The sequence below is a fragment of the Vicia villosa genome, linkage group LG6 (assembly GCF_029867415.1).
Source record: "Vicia villosa cultivar HV-30 ecotype Madison, WI linkage group LG6, Vvil1.0, whole genome shotgun sequence".
NCBI lineage: Eukaryota > Viridiplantae > Streptophyta > Magnoliopsida > Fabales > Fabaceae > Vicia > Vicia villosa.
This window is the reverse complement of record NC_081185.1, coordinates 120978142-121001648: the sequence shown is the minus strand read 5'-3', so window position 1 is coordinate 121001648 and position 23507 is coordinate 120978142. Positions and strand designations below refer to the sequence as shown.

General features: G+C 36.4%; 2 protein-coding genes across 2 annotated transcripts; one reads left to right on the top strand and one right to left on the bottom strand.

Annotated features, from left to right (window-relative positions):
• Positions 1-14972: 14972 nt before the first annotated feature.
• Positions 14973-16831, bottom strand: LOC131614545 (uncharacterized). The gene is made up of 3 exons (XM_058886117.1): positions 16646-16831; positions 15849-16310; positions 14973-15470 (listed from the first exon to the last, which is right to left on the bottom strand). The coding sequence occupies exons 1-3, from the start codon at positions 16829-16831 to the stop codon at positions 14973-14975; spliced, it is 1146 nt and encodes a 381-aa protein (XP_058742100.1).
• A 1253-nt stretch (positions 16832-18084) lies between these two features.
• Positions 18085-23255, top strand: LOC131609791 (pentatricopeptide repeat-containing protein At2g37320). The gene is made up of 3 exons (XM_058881585.1): positions 18085-20324; positions 20607-20698; positions 22678-23255. Exon 1 carries the CDS (start codon positions 18189-18191, stop codon positions 19725-19727), a length of 1539 nt encoding a protein of 512 aa, XP_058737568.1. The 5' UTR covers positions 18085-18188; the 3' UTR covers positions 19728-20324; positions 20607-20698; positions 22678-23255.
• The last annotated feature ends 252 nt before the right edge of the window (positions 23256-23507 follow it).

Below are 23507 nucleotides of genomic sequence, written 5' to 3'. Positions count from 1 at the left end.
GTCAAAGAATTTTTCCGGATCCACTATTTTTTTAAGGGGATCCATTATTGTAGATTAAATAATTGACTAACTTAATTAAAAGTTTGAAAAATGCAACACGAGATAATTTAAAAACATTTATAATATTTTCATAGCTTGTACAATAATTTTAATCTTCAACGTTACTTGTTTCTAACGAGAGAAGTTTTTATAAATTAAAATTGTTAAAATGATGTGTGATCAACAATGTCTACATAACGCACCCTTATCACCCCAATTTTTAGAGAGAGATGCTTTCTTTTTTTTTTTAGAAAATTTTTCCTCAATTATTTAGGATTTAGTAGTTTCCTCCCACTTTCATGGTGGCCCTTTTCTTCTACCTTTTTGGTGGCTATCTCCCTCTTTTTTGTGAGGACTTTTTCCTAAATCAACCTTTATTTTCGTATTCTCCCCATAACTAAGCCTCTTACCGATTACTTCCTTTCTCCACAGCGAACAACTGCCAAGCTTCCCTTGTTGCGTTTTGCGGTCGCCACCGGAGCCACCTAAGCACCATGTCTTCCTCTTTCGTTGATGAGTCCAAACATGTTTCTACCAAGGTTGATAGCCCTACCAAGTCGTCCTCTTTTTCCAATAGACAAGAGTTTCACCCAGCCCTTGTTGTCACTAACATAAAAAAACAACATTCTCTTTGTTCTTGATATGGAGAAAGATCACTACACCATGTGGGATTACCTGTTTGAAGTTCACGCTCGTGCTCACAAAATGGTCGCAACCAGGAAAAAGAAAAACCTGCCTCCACTAATGTTGATTTTGAAATATGAACAACCCTTGATTCCCCAATGCTCCAATGGATTTATTCCACCATCTCACTTGATGTTCTTACCACTATTTTGAAAAAGGGATCCACCGCCATGGCTGCCTGGTAGTTTGATAACACGAATTTATATAGTATATTTGATTTAATTTACATACATAATGCTAGTAATTTTATTCGATTTTATCGCTTTATTCTAGTTTTATGCGGGTATTATTCATTGTTTCAGATATTATTTGCGCACAAGAAGTATTAGCCAAAAGAAGAAGAACTGATGAGATAATCGATCGAAAAGCACTTAAGAAGAGAAGAGGAGGTGATAAAACGCAATGGGAGGTGCAAATAAAATGAACCAAGACAAGTGTGGAAGCCCAGCCCACGAAGGAGCTGAAGCTCCCACTATGTGCAAGAGGAGACGCCCGTCTCCAGGGACCAACATGGAGAAGCCCACATCTCACATGCTGAGACGCGTCTCCCACTCCCCTTGCCACGTCAACAGTGGAGACGCACGTCTCAAGGACTTCAGCAAAAGGCAGTTTCAAGACCAAGACGCACATCTCCGTTTTCTCAGTCAATTAAGCTACTGAACTCAAGGAGAAAAAGACGGAGTCGTGAAGCAGAGTACCGTTACCTCTCAGCATATAAAAGGGGACCTATAACTCATTATTAGGTTCCGAGTTTTTCCAAGAGAAAAGTCATAATTTAGTTTTAAGTTTTCGTACCTTCATTTGAATTCAGCAATTTTAATTCCCGTTTTGTTTTCAATTCCCGTTCATCTTTTCTCACAACAATTTCTACACCGAAAATTGTTGTGAACCTTTAACTGGTCTAACCTTACGTTAGGTCCAAGTATTTTACTTTTTTGATTTATTTTCTACTGGATTTTTATCTATCGAAGAGCAATCCAACCGACCTGTGGTGGAAAGTTCGATACTTGAAGATTTAATTCCAGTTTGTTATTCAGGTTTATAATTTATAACTTTTATTTAAATTCTAATTATTGCATGATTTATACTGTATGTCAATGAATATGCCTGGATTTATAAACAAAATTTGTTTATGCATGTTTAATCCAATTAATATGTCTGGCTAAATCACTTAGATATCGGTATGTAAAGTAATCTAACCGAAGGGATTCAAAATAAATTGGCCTAAATAATGCTTTATTGAAAAGCACCTATTTCTGGTTTTTGTGTTTAATTGAATGTATTAAAGTTATAAAATCAACAGAGCGGAAGTTTGAGATTTTAGAACTGATTAAGGTTAAAATCAACAGAGCGAGAGTTTGAGATATTTAACCAGATAGTAGACACAGACATTAGTTTTAAGGACAGGGAGAGCGTATTAAAACTAATTAGATATTATTTATTTTCAAAAAGTGTTGTTAAACTCAGCGGGACAGCTAGAGCGTACGTTAGGGTATATTAGCATAATCTAAGTCAACAGAGCGAGAGTTTGAGACAAGGATTTTTAATTAAATAATATCTGCATGAAAAAGGCATTTTATTAATTCTATTGTTTTCAAAAAAGCGTTTCTAAATCTGGTGGGACAACGAGAGCGTATAATATGAGTTAGGGTCGTAGTCTTAATAAACAGAGCGAGAGTTTGAGAGGAGTATTTTTAAACGACATATTTAATAAAGATTTTTTATTTGATAGATAACCTGGCCAATGGAACTTTGGATCACCTAAGTTAGACGAATTACATACCGATATCCGCACATTTATATTTATCTAGATTTAAGATTTTAGTTTCCCCTAACAAAATAATTCAAATATCCTTGGCCTTAGCTTTACATAGTAACCTTAGATAACGGTAGATCGATTTATAGTCGATGTGGCTTCGATATCTTTTAAAACTACACGACACGACTGTGCACTTGCAGTCATTAGATTAATAGACACATAAAGTCACGATCAGTAGCGTTTAGCTGATATTTTTTAGAACAACCAAAACTCACATGTCGTTGCTCTTGAGCAGGACTTTTGATCCACCCACATGGAGGATTTTCCTAATGTTTCTGCCTATTGCCAACGTCTCAAGCAACTTTCTGATCAGTTAAAGAACGTTGGAGCACGTGTTAGCAATCACCGTTTAGTTCTTCAACTGGTGTTTGGTATTTTGAGTCGTACCGTGGGGTTGCTACCTTAATCCGCCAAAGAAATCCACTATCATCATTCTTTTAGGCTCGATCCATGATCACCTTGGAAGAATCCGGTCTGGCAAAATTGCATAACACTGGTTCTCACACTGCCTTGCATACTGCTGCTCAAAGAAACTCCAATGATTCCTCTCAACAAAACTTCAATCGTCATCAAAATAACCACTCCGGATCTAGTCGTAACCATAATAATAAAAACCGCAATAAAGGGCATCGACAAGTGAAAAAGAAAAACCTGCCTCCACTAATGTTGATTTTGAAATATGAACAACCCTTGATTCCCCAATGCTCCAATGGATTTATTCCACCATCTCACTTGATCTTCTTACCACTATTTTGAAAAAGGGATCCACCGCCATGGCTGCCTGGTAGCGTTTAGCTGATATTTTTTAGAACAACCAAAACTCACATATCGTTGCTCTTGAGCAGGACTTTTGATCCACCCACATGGAGGATTTTCCTAATGTTTCTGCCTATTGCCAACGTCTCAAGCAACTTTCTGATCAGTTGAAAAACGTTGGAGCACGTGTTAGCAATCACCGTTTAGTTCTTCAACTGGTGTTTGGTCTTTTGAGTCGTACCGTGGGGTTGCTACCTTAATCCGCCAAAGAAATCCACTATCATCATTCTTTTAGGCTTGCTCCATGTTCACCTTGGAAGAATCCGGTCTAGCAAAATTGCATAACACTAGTTTTCACACTGCCTTGCATACTGCTGCTCAAAGAAACTCCAATGATTCCTCTCAACAAAACTTCAATCATCATCAAAATAACCACTATGGATCTAGCCGTAACCATAATAATCAAAACCGCAATAAAGGGTGTCGACAACGTGGTGGGTCACGCTATGATGATCCCTCTGTATCAACTCCCTTGCAGCCATGGTAGCAGTATCCACCATGGTCTCCTTGGGGACATAACCCACCTTCTTGGGGTGTACCTCCTTGCCCTTACCCTACATCTTAATGGACTCACCTTACTGGACCTTCGAAGCAACCATGCTTCCTAGGTCAACGTCGTAAGGCTCCCACTGCCACACCTTCCCCAGCTCCCACTGACATTGTCTTTGCAATATACAATATATCCCTCAATCCTCTAGATAGAACGTGGTACATGGACACATGAGCTTCGTCCCATACAATAACATCACAAGGTATTCTCTCGTATTATTCTAATTTGAGCCATTTAAATAAGAAATTGATTGTTGGAAGTAAACAAGGTATTCCAATTCAAGGGTATCGTCACACAACTTTACCTACATCTCACAAACAAAAAATTTTGAACCTTAACCATGTTTAACACACACTACAACGCGGAAGCCCTTTAAAAGCGCTTTTTATGGGCTTTAAAAGCGCTTAAAAGCGCTGTGAAAGCCAGCGCTGGCGTAGGTAACAAAAGCGCTTCAGAAAGCGCTCTGGTAGGCCCCCCCTATAAGAGCGCTTTTCTGGAAAAAGCGCTCTGGTAGGCCCCCCCTATAAGAGCGCTTTCCTGGAAAAAGCGCTCTGGTATCCCCCCTCTATAAGAGCGCTTTTCCAAAAGCGCTTTCGTATGTTGCGTTTTTTTTTATATTTTTTATGCTTTTTTATTATTCTTTGGCAGCGCTTTTACTAAGAAGCGCTTTTGTAGGTGGACCTTTAAGAGCGCTTTTCAAAAGCGCTGTCGTTGCTAAATGATGTATTTTAATGTGCAGCCTGTAATTTAATCCTCCCAGTCGACCTGTAATATGTTTTCAACCTGTAATATTTTCGACCTGTAATATATTTTCGACGATATAATTTCAGCCATCAGTAAGACAATATATATATATATATATATATATATATATATATATATATATATATATATATATACTAATATAATACCATTATAATATCCAAAATTATATATATACATCATTACAACATCAATAATATTATAGTTCAAATCGACACAAATCCTACATGAAAAATTGCTTAATATAAAAGTGACACACATCCTCTTTGATTTCTTCCAACTTAAGTCTCGGGTACCCAGCGGCACGGAATTCGTCAAGGTACTACAAAACAAAAACATAATATGAATGATATATTTAGTTAAATGTAATAAATTATATGAAATTATCTTAAGTTATAAATTCATACCGTGAGCGGAATCTCTAATTGATTCGCCTGAAGGATTTCTTTCATAAACCTCAAAACAAAGTATCCGCAATCTGAACTGTTTCGCTGTTGCGGACACTACATAGAAAAACAAATAAGATTTTATAGTTGTCTTGTTTTATCAAGTAGCATAAATATTATAAGCAAAATTGTGAAAAATAATGTACCTGCACTTTGATCCAAGTAATGTTGTTTGATTTAGTCCGGGATACCTGTGCGTCCCGTTGACTTCGGAACACTTGTATTGATCTAATTAACAAATATATAAAAGCATATGTTTAGATCAATCCCACAAATAAGTAAATATATAAATATACACGAATATTTAGAACGATCCCACTTACAAATCAACGATTTACTTCATAGCCGGATAATTGGTCCAGTCACCATTTACCGAATTCAGATAATACACGACTTCTCTTATAGGGTTGATAGCAAGCAACAACCAGTGTGCTCTATAAATTAAAACAATAGGTTATATGAAAATTTTGCTACACACAAAAGAAACAGAGATTAGATGAACCAAGAATGAGAAACTAACCCTACTGGTCGGGTATTATACGCCCAAAGATGCAGACTTTCTGAATTGCCGGTGGACATGAATCTATCGACTAAGAGCTATCTAACTGATTCCGGTTCCGAAGCAATTGCCATTCCGCTGCAATGGGCGGAAGACACGAAACGGAATCTGTTAGACAATACAGTCCCGCGCAACACTCTGTCATACAACAACCTTAAATAAAAACATAATAAATATTAGATTATTTTCATTGAAATGTGTAAATAAATTATATTGTGGGACTAATTAAATAATATATCGGATGAGTGAATATTACCGGATGTATGAGTGCGTATTACCGACGCCTAGTTGTTCATGCGTAAAAATCTCTTCCAAGTCATCAATTGCAATATGTGACTTGAATTCAATATCGAAGACACTTTCATCCATATTGATTTCACGTAAAGCACCATCCTTCAAATCGGACATATCAACCATTATTGCGAGCGTCGTCCGGTACCGAGCCACAAAAGCACCGCCTTTTTTTGCCGCTATCTTCGGAGGACCAGTGGGTGGTACGCTACGAACTTGCTGCGTCACTTGTTGTGACTCCCGAGCGGATGCCTAAAAATCATATAAGTTAGGTAAAATAAAAAAATCATGCAGATTTAGATTCAGATTATATATTAACACTTTAAATGTACCTCTTTTAGTGATGCAACAGACTCCTCCTCCTGTAAAATCCCTTTACCCTTAATTGCGGGTTTTATAGGAGCAGTCTAAAATTAAAATGTAAAACATAATTAATAAACGGTTTAGAATTGACATTCGAAAACTAAATGATTCATAATCGTTTTCAATATACCTCATCACTAATGGTAATGAGCTCCGAGGGCCATGCAACAAATGATCCTATTGCATCTCGCAGCAATGTCGTCTCTGAGACCATGTCAGGTACCGGTAGCATCGCATCATGATCTAATACAACATCCACCGATACTTTCAGGTGTCCATCCGGGAGCGGTCTATGGTGAAGTAAATCTCCCAAAGTGTTGTTCACTTTTCCCTTGCCAACTAGTCGATAATTCGGTGACGATAAGTATAGTTGGCAAGATGAAATGCCCTAAACCAATAGTAAATATAAAGTCATTATCATTAATAAAATAGAACAATTTGTAAGGAAAAAAATTTATAATTACCTCGGGAAATTTCCTTTGACAGTTGATACTAGCCTTATCACTAGTTTCTTTCACCGATGAAGTGTTGAACTTTTCTCTCATATACATATCTTTATCTCTTTGCAATTCAGAGACTTGTGCTTGCAATTCCTGCAACTTTTGCAACACTTCTTCATTGGTAAGATTTGATCTTCTCCTAGGACTCTTGTAAAAAGAGGTTGGAGTCACACCATGACCCTTACCCCTCACCCGACCGGGATACTCAGGAGCATCTAGTGCTCTACTAAGTACGCTCCCCTCACCGGTGGATACCGATTGCGACAAGGTCTCCTGTAATTCATTTACATTTCAATAATTATTAGTGGAGATAAAAAATCATTTATATATTAAAAAACAGTTGATTTAATTAAAGACACAGCATTATACTTACACATTCAGTATAAACTCTCTGAACATCGGGATCGACAGCTTGATTCTTGCCCACACGAGCTTTCTTCCACAACACATGTACAGGAAGTGAAGTTTCCTCACTTTTAGTCTCCTCTAACTATGCATTGACACAAATGATAAAATCGTCAAATAAAACATGCACATTTAGACAATTAATTAAAACGTATTTCTATTTACTTACAATTTTATCCTCTAAGCGTGCATATCCCAAACGCCCTTTTTTTATGGATACGCGGGTTTGGATGCTCTCGCACTATTCGTGGCACTCCTTTTCCGAAAATCTTCATCTCTTTGCTTTACAAACTCAGCCCAATCTTTTTCATCAATGAAGATCTCATACTTTTTTGGCCGTCCCGGTGCCTCTTCAAGAAAGTTTCCATCTTTATCCTTAAGATAGGTGTTTGTCAAAAAAGCTTTCCACCCTCTATATCTTTTCCCGGCCAAACTAAGTATGTAGCGTCTACGATCATCTGGTATCTCAAAAGTCCTCTGCAAAAAAACATACGCATAGTGTGTTAGTATAAGTAATTTAAACAATTTATCGTCAAGATAATAACAACAATTAACCATATATGATATATACCTGAAGCTCGTCCCAAATCGCTTTTTTTTGCATCCAACTCTTCGCTTTTCAGATTCCATTTAGCTATGGAGACCGGAATATGCATACGAACAAGTGTACCAATATAGCTTGTCAACTTTGCAGAATTAGGACCAATTGCTTGTTTATCAGAATTCCAATCCAAATGGTATACTAATCCTTGGTCTCTATGTCGAATGATTCCCTTCATAATGGTGATGCCTCGTGCAACTTCTTTTGCTTCAGTATCAGGTGGAGCATTTGTATCCGGAGCATCTCTTTCTTGAGCATCTCTTTCTTGTGAGTTTTCTTGTGAGTTTTCAGGTGGAGCATCTCTATCCGGAGCCATTGAACCTGTATCAAACAAACTAAAGCACATTAGTACACTATTAATAAGCTAACAATCTATACAAGTCAAATGGAAGTCAAACCATGCATGTACAAGTAAATCGGAAACGAAATCGATACAAATCAAAATAAGTGTCAAAAAAGGAAGTTGTCGGAATTGAACGAAATTTACATGGCTATGGTAAAACGTCCCCACGGACTCAAAAATAAAGTCGGTTTTCCGAAATTCAGACCCTAAGCCCGACTTTTGATTACGGGCAGAAGCAAAACCGATAAAAAAATAGTCCCGAAATGTAAAGATAAGTGCATGAGCAGCTCCGGAATCGTCAAAATAGTATAGTTACATGTAAAGAAGTCAACAAACGGATACATGGTTCAAAAGTTATGTACAAAACGAGAATATGCACCAAAATTGAATAAGTACTATACTATTGAATAAAACAATCGGTACAAATTGAATAAAGCAAATTAGTCGGAATATGTATACTATTACCTTTATCACTAACGTCTCTTTCTTTTCTTGGTAGGTTTGTGTTCTACGCGTCTCTTAACAACGCGGACGGTTGGATTGATCCAAATACCCTCATTATGATCATTTCTAGTACACGATTCATTCTCATTTTGATCATTTCTTGTACAAGATTCAATGCCAACACCAATATCACCTTGATCTTCAATGTTTTCATCAACTATTTTGTTAGATAAAAGCACTATAGACCATTTCGTACTTGTCGGATCATTGACATAGAACACTTGTTTAGCTTGAGAGGCTAGAATGAAAGGCTCATCTTTGTACCCTACCCTATTGAGATCCACTTGCAAAAATCCTGACTTATCCATTCGTATGCCACTATTATTTTCAACCCACTTGCAACCAAATACAGGAATCTGAAACTTCGCGTAATCAAACACCAAAATGCGCTCGATAACCCCAAAATATGACAAATTTGCAAATTTCGGATTTAAGTCATTCGCACTTGATATGTGCATTGCTTCAGCTACCAAGGTAACACTGAGGAACTTACACAATGTTTTCTTCTCCTTTCTAGATATAGTGTAAACAGCAGGTGGCAGATATGTTCGTTTTCCTTTCGTCACGGGTCCCAATTCAGTTCTCATTCCCATGTTTACCATGTCCTTCCTTATGTTGAGGCCATCCTTAGACTTTCCTTGTATATTGAGTAACGTACCTATGACGCTGTCAAATACATTTTTTTCAATATGCATAACATCCAGGAAATGTCTTACGTACAACGACTTCCAATTTGGAAGTTCAAAAAAAATTGACTTCTTCTTCCACCCACCCTTGACAAGTGAATGTGCAAAAGGCTTGCCAAACTGAGTGCTCACATCTTTCACCTTTTCAAAAATTTGATCACCTGACAAAAAAGGCGGGGCTGTACGATGTTCGGCCTTTCCATTGAATGCTTTTCTCCACCCACGGTAGTGATGATTAGAATTTAAGAATCTACGATGGCCGAGAAAGATATTCTTCTGACAAAGCTCCAATCGTGTCGTATCGGTTTCATCTTCACAAACAGGACACGCCTTTTGACCTTTATTGCTGTACCCGGATAGATTTCCGTATGCTGGAAAATCATTAATTGTTCCAAACAACATCACCCTCAAGTTGAAACTTTCCTTCCTATACCCATCGTAAACCTCCACACCGTTCTCCCACAAAAACTTTAAATCTTCGATTAACGGTGCCAAGTATACGTCTATGTCATTCCCTGGTTGTTTAGGCCCAGAAATTAGCATAGATAATATCATGTACTTACGCTTCATGCATAGCCACGGAGGTAGGTTATAAATCATAAGAATCACAGGCCATGTGCTATGCGAGATACTTTGAATACCATGCGGGTTCATTCCATCAGTAGACAATGACAACCGAAGGTTTCTTGCTTCTTTTCCAAATTCAGGATAATCAGTATCAACTTTCATCCATTGTGGTGAGTCTGCCGGATGTCGCAACTTTCCATCAATAATTCTTTCATCTGCATGCCAAGTCAAGTGTCTTGAATCGGTCTCACTACGATACATGCGTCTAAATCTCGGAATTATAGGAAAATACCATAAGACTTTAGCAGGAGACAACTTTTTCTTATATCGAGGGGCACCACATTTAGGACACTCATTCAACGCTGCATACTCGTTTCGAAACAAAACGCAATCGTTTGGACATGCATGTATCTTATCATAGCTCATGCCAATAGAGGACAACATCTTTTTGGCTTCATACGTTCGATTGGGAAGATCATTATCCTTTGGTAGCATATCTTTCATAAGGGCTAATAACTCTGTGAAACTTTTATCCGACCATCCATTGTCCGCCTTTAAGTTGTACAACTTTAACACCGCAGACAATCTTGTGAATTTTGAACAACCATCATACAACGGTTTCTCTGCATCGCTTACCAACCTCTCAAACATTTTGGGACAATCCGCAAGATCTTCTTCAAGCGCTTCTGCAATCTCTTCGACTCGATCGCACTCGTATGTGTTTGTGCAATCGTCGTTTGAAGCATACTTCCTATTACAACTCGACTCAGCATTCCCGTTACTTTTCTCACCATGCATTGTTCAACATGTATAACTTCTATCAATTCCAAACCGTAGTAAATGGGATGCCAACTTATTCCCGTCAACCTTACCCCCATAACAGCAACCCAAGCAAGGACACGGCATTCGAAGCGGGTCTTCGGAGTGCGCAACCGCAAACTCAACGAATTCCCATACCCCTTTCTCGTACTCTTTCGACAATCGGTTTGAATTCATCCATGTCTTATCCATGTCTTAATTAAACTAAACAAAAACGGTCAAACTTTCACTCTTCACGAGTAACCCCTATGACGAATTCAATTCACAAAGTTAGTAAGTTCATCACTTAATATTATTGACATCAAGAATATTCCACATGTCGGAATAATGAGTATTACTAAATATAATCTAAAAGTTACAAAGTTAGTAAGTTCATCACTTAAAAATCAGAGAATATTCCACATGTCGGAATAATGAGTATTACACTCATGTCTTAATTAATTAAGCTAAACAAAAACAACTAATTATTAAGAAACAGAACGGTATAATGCATTTCTGTCAAAACGCAAAGGATACACGGAATGAATCAGAAGCAATAAAACGCAACATATTGCTTTGGCGAGAGAGAACAATTAATTACATGTATAGTAGTAAGCAACTTCTAGACCCACACAATGTAAGATTCTTGAATGAGATCAAACTTTCACTCTTCACAAGTAACCCCTATCTAGCAAATATATTCCCTAAACATGAGAAATTGGGTTCAAAACAAGTTCTAAATCCCTAAACCAACATCCCGGACAGCCATGATATACGTATAAATTGGCTCTCAAAATTCACTTCAAACAAGTTCAAGATGAAAGAAAGTAAACTCAACCATAGCCAAAGCTCAACGATGTCTTTAGAATCAAAATCAAATAATATCAATACAAAATATGACTTAATTCCACTTCAAAACATGAGATCAATTCCAACCACCTTTGAATCAATTAACTTAGAAACCGGGAAGCCACTACACCAACCTATTAACACATACTTAAGTTCACTTCAAACATGTCTTACACAACGAACTCGGGCAGCCATGAACATGAACCAAAACCAAAACTCAAAGAGAAGCACAATATCATTCAAACTCAACAATACACTCTAAAGACATTTAATCAAACATGTAATATGCTTCATTCTCAAATTGTAGTGCAACTGTGCAAGGTAAAGAAAAACAACATCCCTTAGTTGAAACCCTTAAAACTAAACCCATAAATCATTCCCAATCTCTGTACTAAACTAAACTAAACTGATGGATTATATCAAATTTCAACTTGGAATATAAACTACATATGAAAATAAACTTAATATTAATCCATTTGTTTTACTATAGAAATGCTATCAAATTTCTTTCAGGCATTTCATCAAACAAGTTGCAGGCAGAAGTCCAATCTTTGATACCAAAATTTTCACTGAAAAAATAAGTGATAGAAAAATAACAAAAGAAAATGAAGCCTAAAACTCACCGGAGGTGAGGTTCTGGATGAAGACGGAGGAGAAAACGAGTGAAGACGGAAGGACGCTGACGGTGGTGGATGGCACCGATGGTGGTGGACGGAAGGGCGATGGAGGATGATGAAGATACAATTAGGGTTTTTCGCGTGCAGAGAACAGAAAACGAAAGAGAGAAAGTGAGAAACAGTAACAGGTGAGAAGCGTGTTTTTGGTTTTTTAGTAATAAAGGCTACTAAAGCGCTTCTGAAAAGCGCTCTCATAGCCTGGTCTATACCAGCGCTTTTGACTAAAAAGCGCTCTCATTAAACCCCCCTATAGCAGCGCTTTGAAAAGCGCTTTAATAGACAACCCTACCAGAGCGCTTTTGAAAAGCGCTCTCATACCCCCCTTACCAGAGCGCTTTTTAAAAGCGCTCTCATACACCCCCCCTACCAGAGCGCTTTTTAAAAGCGCTCTCATACCCCCCACCCCCTACCAGAGCGCTTTTTTTGCATCATTTTCCCTTTGTTTATTAATTTTGTTTTTAGCGAACCCTACGAGAGCGCTTTTGCTAAAAGCGCTTTAGTAGCTGCGCTGCTACAGCTTAAATTTGGCGTAGTGACACACCATAGACTATTAAAAATTTTAATTTAATTATTAATTTAACTCTAACAAATAAATAAATATGTTAGTTAATATAAATAAATTAAGTAACATATATATATATTAGTTAATTAATACATTACATTAAACAAATAAATAACACTAACAAATAATTAATGTTAACTAATATATCTTACTTAATTTATGGACATTAACTAACATACTTATTTATTTATTAAATATTACATTAATAATTAAATTAACTAATTTTAAAAGTTTTAAAAAATTGTAATACTGTAAATAATAAAATAATAATAAATTGAAAATAAAAATAAAAGTATTAAACATTTATTATTTTAATATGTATTTTATTTACTTTCACTTCATTAAATGTATTTTATAAAATATATTTTAATATTTACTTTTTTTTAATTTCAGTATATAATAAATTTATTCAAATATTTAAATATTTACTTTATTTACTTTTAGTTTATTAAATATATTTTATTTAATTTCAGTTTATTATATTTTAATATTTATATAATATAATATTCAAATATTATATATATTAAAATTTTTATTATTTCAGTTTATTGAAATATATATTTATTTGTTAATATTTTATTAAATAATAGTATATTAAAATGTTATGTTATTTAATAAACTAAAATAATATATTAAAATATTATATTTACATTCAATTTTAAAATATATATTAACATGAATTAATAATATATTAAAATATTATATTATTTAATATATTTCAATTTAAGTAATAAATTAATTTTAAAAATAAAGTAATTGAAATATGGTCGAATAATTGTCATGTAAAATTAGTTTGGAAAATAAATAGTAGTTATGTAATATATATATATATATATATATATATATATATATATATATATATATATATATATATATATATATATATATTTTGATGCAAACTATTAAACGAAAAAAACAAATAGCCTAATGATAAGGGATTCTACAACAATGCAAATGGTCATCAGTTCTGAGCCTCTGATTTTTTCTGATGACTACGCCAGGTATGTACTCCCCCTCTAATCAAGACATCGGAGCCCTTTTTAGTTGGTCCAAGGAATGGATGTGCCAAAATTTCATCCGAATCAGGGGTTTGAGAGGAGAAAAAACAACATGCCCGTCTCTTTTGAAAATAATTGGTTCAGGAGCGGGTCGCTTGGATGATGACCGCTGCCATGATGATGGCCTAGGAGATGCCATGAACTAATCTTCTTGAGAAATTTTTGTGTTTGTGTGTAACTAGAAACCCTTACTTATAGAAAACCTTAGTGCATATGGACCACACATTTTCTGTCACAGAAAGTTCCATAAGTATATCCATGAAAGTATCTTAGATATTTTGCTTTCATAGGTGTACCTACGGAAAAAAAACCATAATTTTTAAAATTAGAATCTTTCGTAGATGCATCTACGGAAGTTCCCTGCTATTTTTTAAGAAAACAGAATAATACAGCAGCAGCAGTAGAATGAAATTACAATGAAAATACAGAAAGACATAAACTAATACTCGACAATAAATGATTATATTGCAATGTTAAGGAGTGCCTATATTACACTTTGAAACTAGAAAATACATCAAAAGAACTATCGCCGGCTAAATCTATTGGTGGTTCCAATTTTGACTTTTCCTTACTTGCTTCTTTCTCGATGTTGTTCAATCTTTCAAATTCGTGCATCCTATCAACAAAAAGATTCGGCCACGTCTCGACATCTTTGGTATGATGAAGATCCCATTCCGGTGACGTAGGTGGTATGAGGCATCCCAGTTTCAAGTAAACTTGCACAAAGTGATTCGCTTTTGAAAGTCATCCAATACACATTATGTGAGCATTTGAATTTGTAGGCGGTGCGGCACGGAGTGGGAAAAAGGTTTCGGAAAAACCATAACGCGTAAAGTTAGTGCACACTATATCATAGGCGCATGGAATAAGATGTCCCATTTCCGGGAATTTCATCCATTTTGACACTAGTGCGTAAGGGCCCATCCAAGGCACAAGAGCTTCGTTAACCGCTTCAAATTTAGCTTCCTCTCCATATAAGTATGTGTATGATTCTTTGTGCGTCTTCAACTCTTGGATGAGTTGATGACGAACAACCATATGGCTTCCCTCTCCATTACCAAGCAACATCGACAACGGTTTCATGTTGGTTGCTTCAGGATCCAATCTTCCGCAATTGTTCTTTGATGTGGAGTTTCATGTTGTCATCGGCCTTCGAAAACCTCTCTTGTATCGCTTCCAATTCGGAAGTAATGGAGATATTCGATTTTTCTCCTTCGACACAACCATCATCATCAAAACTAAGTCTTTTCCAATGAGGGATAACTTCGTCCATTCTTATTGGCTCACCTAGTCTCGCTTTTTTAGTAATAACACATGCACATGGGAGACCATGCGTTCTAGTAATAGTGCAACCACACTTTACACTATCAAAACCGACAGTTTCACCTCGTTTGGCCTCGTGAAAAATATAGTTTAACCCAGCCCGAGACACATTGCCGATAAATTGAGAAGAAAGAATGTTGTCCTGAAATCGATGTTCCAACACCGTAGTGCTCCGACCAAAAGTGGTTTGTATCTCATTATGTTGGTTTTTGATCATGAGATTTACAGTGTCCCAATCTCGACACAAGTCATCCTTGCTATTAGCCAACTAATATTTCAAACTAGCATGTGCTGATTCAACTCTATTGGTTGTTGTATTCCCAAGGTGTCAGACATTATTGGTCCACGCACACACAAACTTCTCCTTCACCTTATCAAGAATGGTGCTTTCAACATATTTTAATAAATCCAGATACTTTTCACACACTTTCCGAAATTGAAAGACGGAATCGGCGTATAATTCTTTTGTCGAAGAATTTACAATACGAGTCTATGCATCCATTATTTGTTCAATAATCACACCGGGCTTCACCGATTTTCCACCATTGGTCTCTATTTGTTTCGCCCCGACCGCGGGTTTAACCTTACTTCTCACATTACATGTTATGTGATATCGACAAAGTAATGCGTTAGAAGAAGGAAATACATTTGCTACCGCATTCATCAAAACGGTATCGCGGTCCGTAACAATCGCCTTGGGCATCTTGACTTGTTCCTTCAAAAGTGACCGACACACCTCTAATGCCCACCTATAATTATCCTCTTTTTCACACTCCAAAAAAGCAAAACCAACGGCGTATGTCTTAATGGTGGATGTAACACCTACCATCTCAAATAATGGAAGTCGATACTTGTTGGTCTTGTAGGTGGAATCAAGAAGGAGCACTGTCGGAAAAGTGTTGAACAACTTTATCGAATCCGGATGAGTCCAAAAAACATCTCGGACCGTAACCCCATCGTCGCAAGTTCTGTACCGCGACACGTATTTGTTATCATCCAACATCTTCAACAGTTGTTGTATCTCACTTCTATCTCCCCTAATCGCCTTATTATTGCGGTACCAGATGTTATACACTTGCCTTATATTTGATACGTTGTCGGGTTCCTTCTATTTCAACATGGGAAGTATATTTTTCGGTTGGAAAAGATTCAAGGACATGTCATTAATACATATTTCTCTTCCGGATTGAGCCGACATACACTAGGATGTCCTTGTAATTTCCCGCACATGTCATGGTTATGCAAACCACAAATAACATTAAATCTCCACTTCTTGCTAGCCACCATGTAACCACGAATTTTAAATGGACACTCGCATTTTCTAGTACCCGTGTCGTCTCTTTTAAACTTCCTTAGAGGATGATGGTATTTCCCACTTCTTTCACACAACATTGTGACGAAAGTGTTTCTTCTTGTCGTACCATTATCCGATCTTCCTATTACTGAACCAAAACCAAGGTCAGTTACATTCCTTTGAATCCATATGAGCATGCTTTCCCGATCATCAAACTCTTGCTTGTTATTAAAGTCACCGCCAACATCTACCGCCTTTACGACTACCCCTTCAATATTCGGTGAAACATCGACTGAAGGAACTAATTCTCTTGAAATATTATTGGGGTGGACCATACCTATTTGTAACCAATAACAGAAATAACATAAAATTACAAGACTGTTGTAAAAAACAACACAGACACCTTTCGTAGATGCACCTCCGAAACATGTTCATCTTCGACACGTTCCGTAGATGTACCTACGGAAGCAACATAAAATTTTTTTGCAGAAAATTCAAGCATAATGTGAACAATGCAATGGATAAAGATGACTATTTACCTGAAATTGAGTCTTCTCTTGCTCCCTTTGATTTGTTGCACCAAAAAGTTGGAGCTTTATAGTGGAAATGATATTGATGAAGTAGGTTTTTTAGGATGGTGAGAGTGAGTGTTGAAGAAGAAATGTGACAAGGGGGGGGTGATCATGCTGATTCAAACTATATCAGATGCTTCCGTAGGTATATCTACGGAATATTCTAGCGCTAAGTCATTCAATAAATGTACCTATGGAACAATCCCTGAATTAAATTTATTTGTATTTTTTTGCCAACAAACACTAGTTTAAAATGCTTCCATAAATACAACTACGGAAAAAAATAATTTTTTAAAAAAAGTACTTCCGATGTGCATCTACGTAATCATTCTATTTAGGGATGGCAACGGGTCGGGTTGGGTGCGGGTTTCACACTATCCAAACCCGAACCCGAAATCGGTACCCGAACCCGAACCCAAACCCAAATACTGTTCGGGTGACAAAACAACACCCACGCCCACACTTGCTGGGTTTCAGGTTTTTTCACCCAAACCCGAACCCGTAACAAAATACACAAAATACATTTTTCCTACAATTTTTCTACAACTTTCCACAATATATTTTATATATATATAAAATATATATAAATATATATAATATATATAAATATATATATATATATATATATATATATATATATATATATATATATATATATATATATATATATATATATATATATATATATATATATATATATATATATATATATATATATATATATATAAACGGGTGTAATTTCGGGTTTCGGGTGCGGGTTTCACACTACCCAAACCCGAACCCAAAATATCGGGTGCCACCCGAACCCAAACCCAAACCCAGTCAACTCGAGTTTTCACCCGTTGACTCGGGTTTGGGTGCGAGTGGGCCCCACGGGTTCGGGTCTACTTGCCATCCCTAATTCTATTTCTCGTAAATAAAATGAATTTTTTTTTTAAAAATAGAAAATATATTTACAAGCACACAATATTAAAATGAGGAAATTCTAAAAATTCTCCGACAGAAAGGTAAATCAATCTTCACTCAACAAAAAAAAAGGTCTGAATCAATGTCAACTATTTGAATAAAACTCAACGCGGTGCTTTGTGTCTGTCTCAAGTTTCACTCAGGCCTATGCTCTATGTATCCCATAAGAATGGCCACAGCACTGTCATTCATAGCAAGGAACACGATCCTAACATTTCATCATAAAAATCTATTCTTTAGGCCTTTCTCTTTCCACAAATTAGGACCCAGAAAAGCAAACAAAGAGCTAACTAACGCTCTAAGAGTCCTTAAACTCGTATCACCCAAAAAAACTGTCACTGATATTGAAAATCGTCGAAGCCATCTTAGGCTAGTTGAAGACATTTTAGACAACAGTATAATAAATCCTCTTGGTGATGATAGTTCAGTTATTTTAAAGACTGCTACTCGAACCACTGTTGAATCCTCTGTTCTAGATATGGAACAAGGATTGGGAATTGATGTGTGTTTTTTGTCCCATGCTTTGAGTTCTTGTGGGTATAAGCGTGACCTTTATGGAGGTATTCAATATCACTGTCTGGCAATAACAACTGGGTTCGTTGCTAATGTTTATGTTGGAAGCTCTTTGATAAGTTTGTATTGTAGATGTGGTTTGTTAAGGGATGCATATTGCGTGTTTGATGAAATGCCTGAGAGAAATGTAGTTTCGTGGACGGCGATCATTGCTGGGTTTGCGCAAGAATGGCGGGTTGATATGTGTTTGGAGCTCTTTCGTCAGATGAGGGGCTTGGAATTGAAGCCTAATTATTTTACTTACACTAGTCTGCTTAGTGCTTGTATGAGCAGTGGAGCACTTGGTCATGGGAGAGGTATCCACTGTCAAATAATTCGAATGGGTTTTCTTTGTTATCTTCATGTTAACAATGCTCTTGTTGCTATGTATTCCAAATGCGGGGCGATTGATGATGCGTTGTACATATTTGAAAACATGGGGAATAAGGATGTTGTAACATGGAATTCTATGATTGTTGGGTATGCACACCACGGGCTTGCAAAAGAGGCAACTAGTCTCTTTGAAGAGATGATCAAGCAAGGTGTTAATCCAGATGCTGTAACTTTCCTTGGAATCTTATCCTCGTGTCGGCATGGTGGTCTTGTTAAAGAAGGCCAAATTTACTTTAGTTCCATGGCTGATCATGATTTGCAGCCAGAGCTAGATCATTATTCTTGTATTGTGGACCTTCTTGGTCGGGCTGGTTTGCTTCTTGAGGCTCTTGATTTCATCGAAAATATGCCTTTCTGTCCTAATGCTGTGATATGGGGTTCCCTGCTTTCTTCTTCTAGACTTCATGGAAGTGTTTGGATTGGTATCCGAGCAGCGGAAAGCAGGTTATCGTTGGAACCGGGGTGTTCAGCGACACTTCTACAGCTGGCAAATCTGTATGCAAGTGTTGGTTGGTGGAATCAGGTAGCTCGAGTGCGGAAACTGATGAAAGACAAAGGTCTAAAACCAAATCCTGGTTGTAGTTGGATTGAAGTAAAAAACAAAGTCCACAGATTTGAAGCGCAAGATAAGTCAAGCAGTAGAATGAATGACATTCTTTTGATAATGGATAATCTTGTAGACCACATGAGTGGCTTAAGCCTTCAGTTTAAGATGCCCGAGGAGGAAAATATCTGGTATTCATATTGAGTTTTAATGTCGGGGCTTTATAGCATTTCCATCATTGACTATAATTTTTGGTAGGGGCAAAAACAGAGAAAAAGTACACTCTGGTCAGTGAAATATTATTCATTGATAACAAGAAATTCCAGAAGCAATGCAAGCAATATAGACTGAGTGAAACTTATGTTGAAAATGTGCCATGCTCCTTGTCCTTGTGAGGACCAAAATTATTGCAGTAAAATAGACATTTCCGTGGAGTGATGGAAGAGAAACTTAAGAAGCATGATATGGATTCTGTTCCTTTGACAAAGTGAAACCTCACCCATTTGACCTCTATCCAATCATTCATCTATAAAGGATGCAAACAATTATCATGTTGGAAAAAAGGGAAACGCCTTTATCGATACTTGATACTGATATCAACTAGTGTCACCTTGAGGCTGGCACGAGGGGTAATACGATGAATATTGAATACAGTATGAAAAAATCCACATGTAGACTAATTTCACGTTGTTTAAGCACATTCCTATTCAGTAAACGTTGCTGGAGGTTTGATTTACATCACTGGCGGTATCTCAAGCTTTTGGTTATTCTATATATTCGTCCAAAACTTTTCTTCACCAGGTATTGCTTGGTTAGCAATTCTATACAGTTAAATACTACTGAAATGAGCACTTACAGTTACAATAACTATGTTGCTTGTATGGATTTTTCAATAATTTCTGGACTTGACATGTTAAATATAAAGATATTCTAACCTCTTTTATTATTTATGTTTGCTCCTAGTCGTTATGCTTCCAGTATTTCTTTGTTCACTCTAATCTATTTTTAGATTATGTAAAAGCTTAGTCTTCTATTTATCTATTTATTTAATTATTTCATTAGTGTTTAATATGTGAATAACAGAGAATGCTCGAGCTCGACAAAGCAAAATTTGTTTCTTCTGATCAAGAAACAGCTCGGCATGCAAGGAGAAAACTACCCTAAAAGATAGACAGGTAAATGATTTAGTTTTTTTTTTTTACTTTATTTGCTTTATAGATCTTTGTACATTCGTGTTATGTTAAAGGTATCGTAGTTGGACTTGGAGCATAATGGCAAGACTTTGGGAATATATGAAGAAAAAAATAATGAAGTGGTCATAAGAGGATAGGAGATTGAAAGGCACCATAATCACAACCAAGGCGGCAATACTATAAGCAAGTGCACTCATAAGAAATAAAAAATTAGTAAAAGAAGACTAGATTACTGTCACAATACAACTATTAAAAATGTTCAATTAGATATTTGGTTGTAGTGACTTAGTTTGTTTTAGATTTGAATTAAACCAGTGGTAGGCAATAGAAAGTATAGTTTAAGTTTTATCCAATTGGGCATGCAATCAAAGTCAGCTTCTGTCTACTGACTTGTTCTTGTCCTTGCTCGGTCCATGCCTAATGCTGCTTATTATCCAACTAACAAGTTGTTGGAGCTTGTTAATTCTAAATTGGTAGGTTGGGTTTTTTTTATGCAAAGGTTGAAGTACAAAGGCATCACTAAGATAGAAATGATCTCAACTAGATTGGCACCTTAAATATAGACAATCAAATGCAAAGGTTGAAGTGTAAGCCATAATTTGGTTTCTACTAGGAATATATAAGGAAATATTAGACTTAGGGATTTATCCAGAAATTAGTAAGTGCTTAATTGCGTGGGAAAGAACCAAGCTCTCGAATCGAAACTTGGTAGAACTGTGTCTTGCATTTATTGAATTCTGTGTAATCTTTCAATTTTTTAACGGAAAATACTTAGATGAACACAGTTATAACACCTGGATTTACACACAACCTGTTAAGAGTCCCACATCGGACAATATATGGCTTGAACATGTCCTTATAAGTGGGGACAATCCTTGCCCTACAAGCCGGTTTTGTAGGGTTGAGTTAGGTCCAAACCACACTTCTTAACATGGTATCAAGAGCCTCGTTTAAGATCCGGTGGGCCACCTTCTATGGTTTCCGCTATCGGGCCACCCACCATTTATTTCCATGCTCCAGTTGTCTAGTCCTGGGCGTGAGGGGGTGTGTTAAGAGTCCTACATCGGACAATATATGGCTTGAACATGTCCTTATAAGTGGGGGCAATCCTTACCCTACAAGCCGGTTTTGTAGGGTTGAGTTAGGCCCAACCACATTTCTTAACACAACCAATCACATTTTTTTATTAATTAAATAATAAAATTAAAATTATCTCTCTCCTCCATTATCACAACCACCCTCCATGTTGGCAATTAAAAACGAAATTAAATTTTAAATAAATTTAAATTCTCTCTCTTCTTATTGGTTGTTCCTAAATATATGGATTTAGGTTCGTGTCCATACAAAAATTGCTCTTCTTTAACGGTTAGAATGTGTGTATCCCATCTGCGTGCAACAAGACGGTCATCATAGAAAAAATAGGAGACCAAACAAGAGAAACCAGAAAAGAACAATGGTGAAGAGTTGTGTGTTTTCGAAGACACGTATATGCAACAACTTATCAATTGCCTAATAAATAAAATTCATGGATATGCCTGATGAGTGTCAGAGGTGTGTCAAAGCAAAAAAAAAGTTTTTATTGACTCTTGAGATGTTTGCCAAGTGTTAGTGTCTGACACATATTAGACACACACGCATGCGTAAAACCAAGATTGTCAATATGGTGGGAAAAACTTTACTTGTTCATATTTGTTTCCTTGAGTTGTTGATTATTCTCTAGAGCGATGATTCTGTTTTACTTGACGACAAACAAAGTTTTAAGATTACAGTGGCAGTTATTCATCAGATTATCAGTTTTCTTTTGCTTTTAGAGTGGATTTTAGTAATTTAATCTCCCAACTTTTAACATTGTTTTTCCTATAGGAAGTCTTCGATTTCTTTTGATGGTGCAAACTGATTTCTTCTGTACCTTGTTATATTTAAATGGTTTTGAATCTCATTTATTGTATTTATGCTTTCAGGGGAATAAAGAGCACAAAAGGAATTCAAAAGTTGAAGAGTGAAAGGACCGAATGAAATGGAGAAAGCTGTCTCGATCATTGCTATGCAGCCACACTCACAGGCAAAACCTCCAAAAGATGGTTGACCACTAGGTGGCCACGTTAAGGCCTATAGTTGGCTGGCCTAGCGTCCAAGGTCATTTACAAGTTATGTTTTTATTTGGTTTATCAAGACTAATTCAAATACATTTTAAAAATCCCAACAAAAGATCTTGACGAACAAAAAGAGAGGATTAGCGGAAGCTTGACTAGTTCGTGCTTGAATTTTTTTGCCCTTATCTGTACTTTCTTTATGCTTTACGTTGTTATTATGTTGAACTAAACTCCCTTTGTTAGGTTGAGTGGATTTCAATATATTTTTTTATATCTTGACTTGGTTTACTTTATTTTGTTATTTGATATTCATCACCCTTCTTAATGCTTTGTGAGACTTAATCCCATTTAGGGTCATTTTTTGGTTTGTATATTGGATGAGAGTTTGATATATAATCATGCTATGAAATTTGGAATTTTGCATTCATTTACTATGGAAAGTTATTGTTTGCTATAATGATAAGGTTCTTGACATTAATGAAGGATAGAAAAACACTTAGAAAGGGGGGGATTGAATAAGTGTGACTTTAAATTTTGGACGATAAAAATAAATGCACAAATATTTTTATCCTGGTTCGCTGTTAACGAAGCTACTCCAGTCCACCCCCGCAGAGATGATTTACCTCAACTGAGGATTTAATCCACTAATCGCACGGATTACAATGGTTTTCCACTTAGCCGCAACTAAGTCTTCCAGA

Bases quoted from the DNA above. Each gene is read 5' to 3' on its own strand.
- LOC131609791 (XM_058881585.1), top strand. From the start codon at position 18,189: ATGTATCCCATAAGAATGGCCACAGCACTGTCATTCATAGCAAGGAAC.
- LOC131614545 (XM_058886117.1), bottom strand. From the start codon at position 16,831: ATGGTCCACCCCAATAATATTTCAAGAGAATTAGTTCCTTCAGTCGAT. The intron at 16,311-16,645 runs GTAATAGGAAGA...ATGTTGAAATAG, and splicing joins CTGACCTTGGTTTTGGTTCA to AAGGAACCCGACAACGTATC. The intron at 15,471-15,848 runs GTATTTCCTTCT...TTGAAATATTAG, and splicing joins TGATGAATGCGGTAGCAAAT to TTGGCTAATAGCAAGGATGA.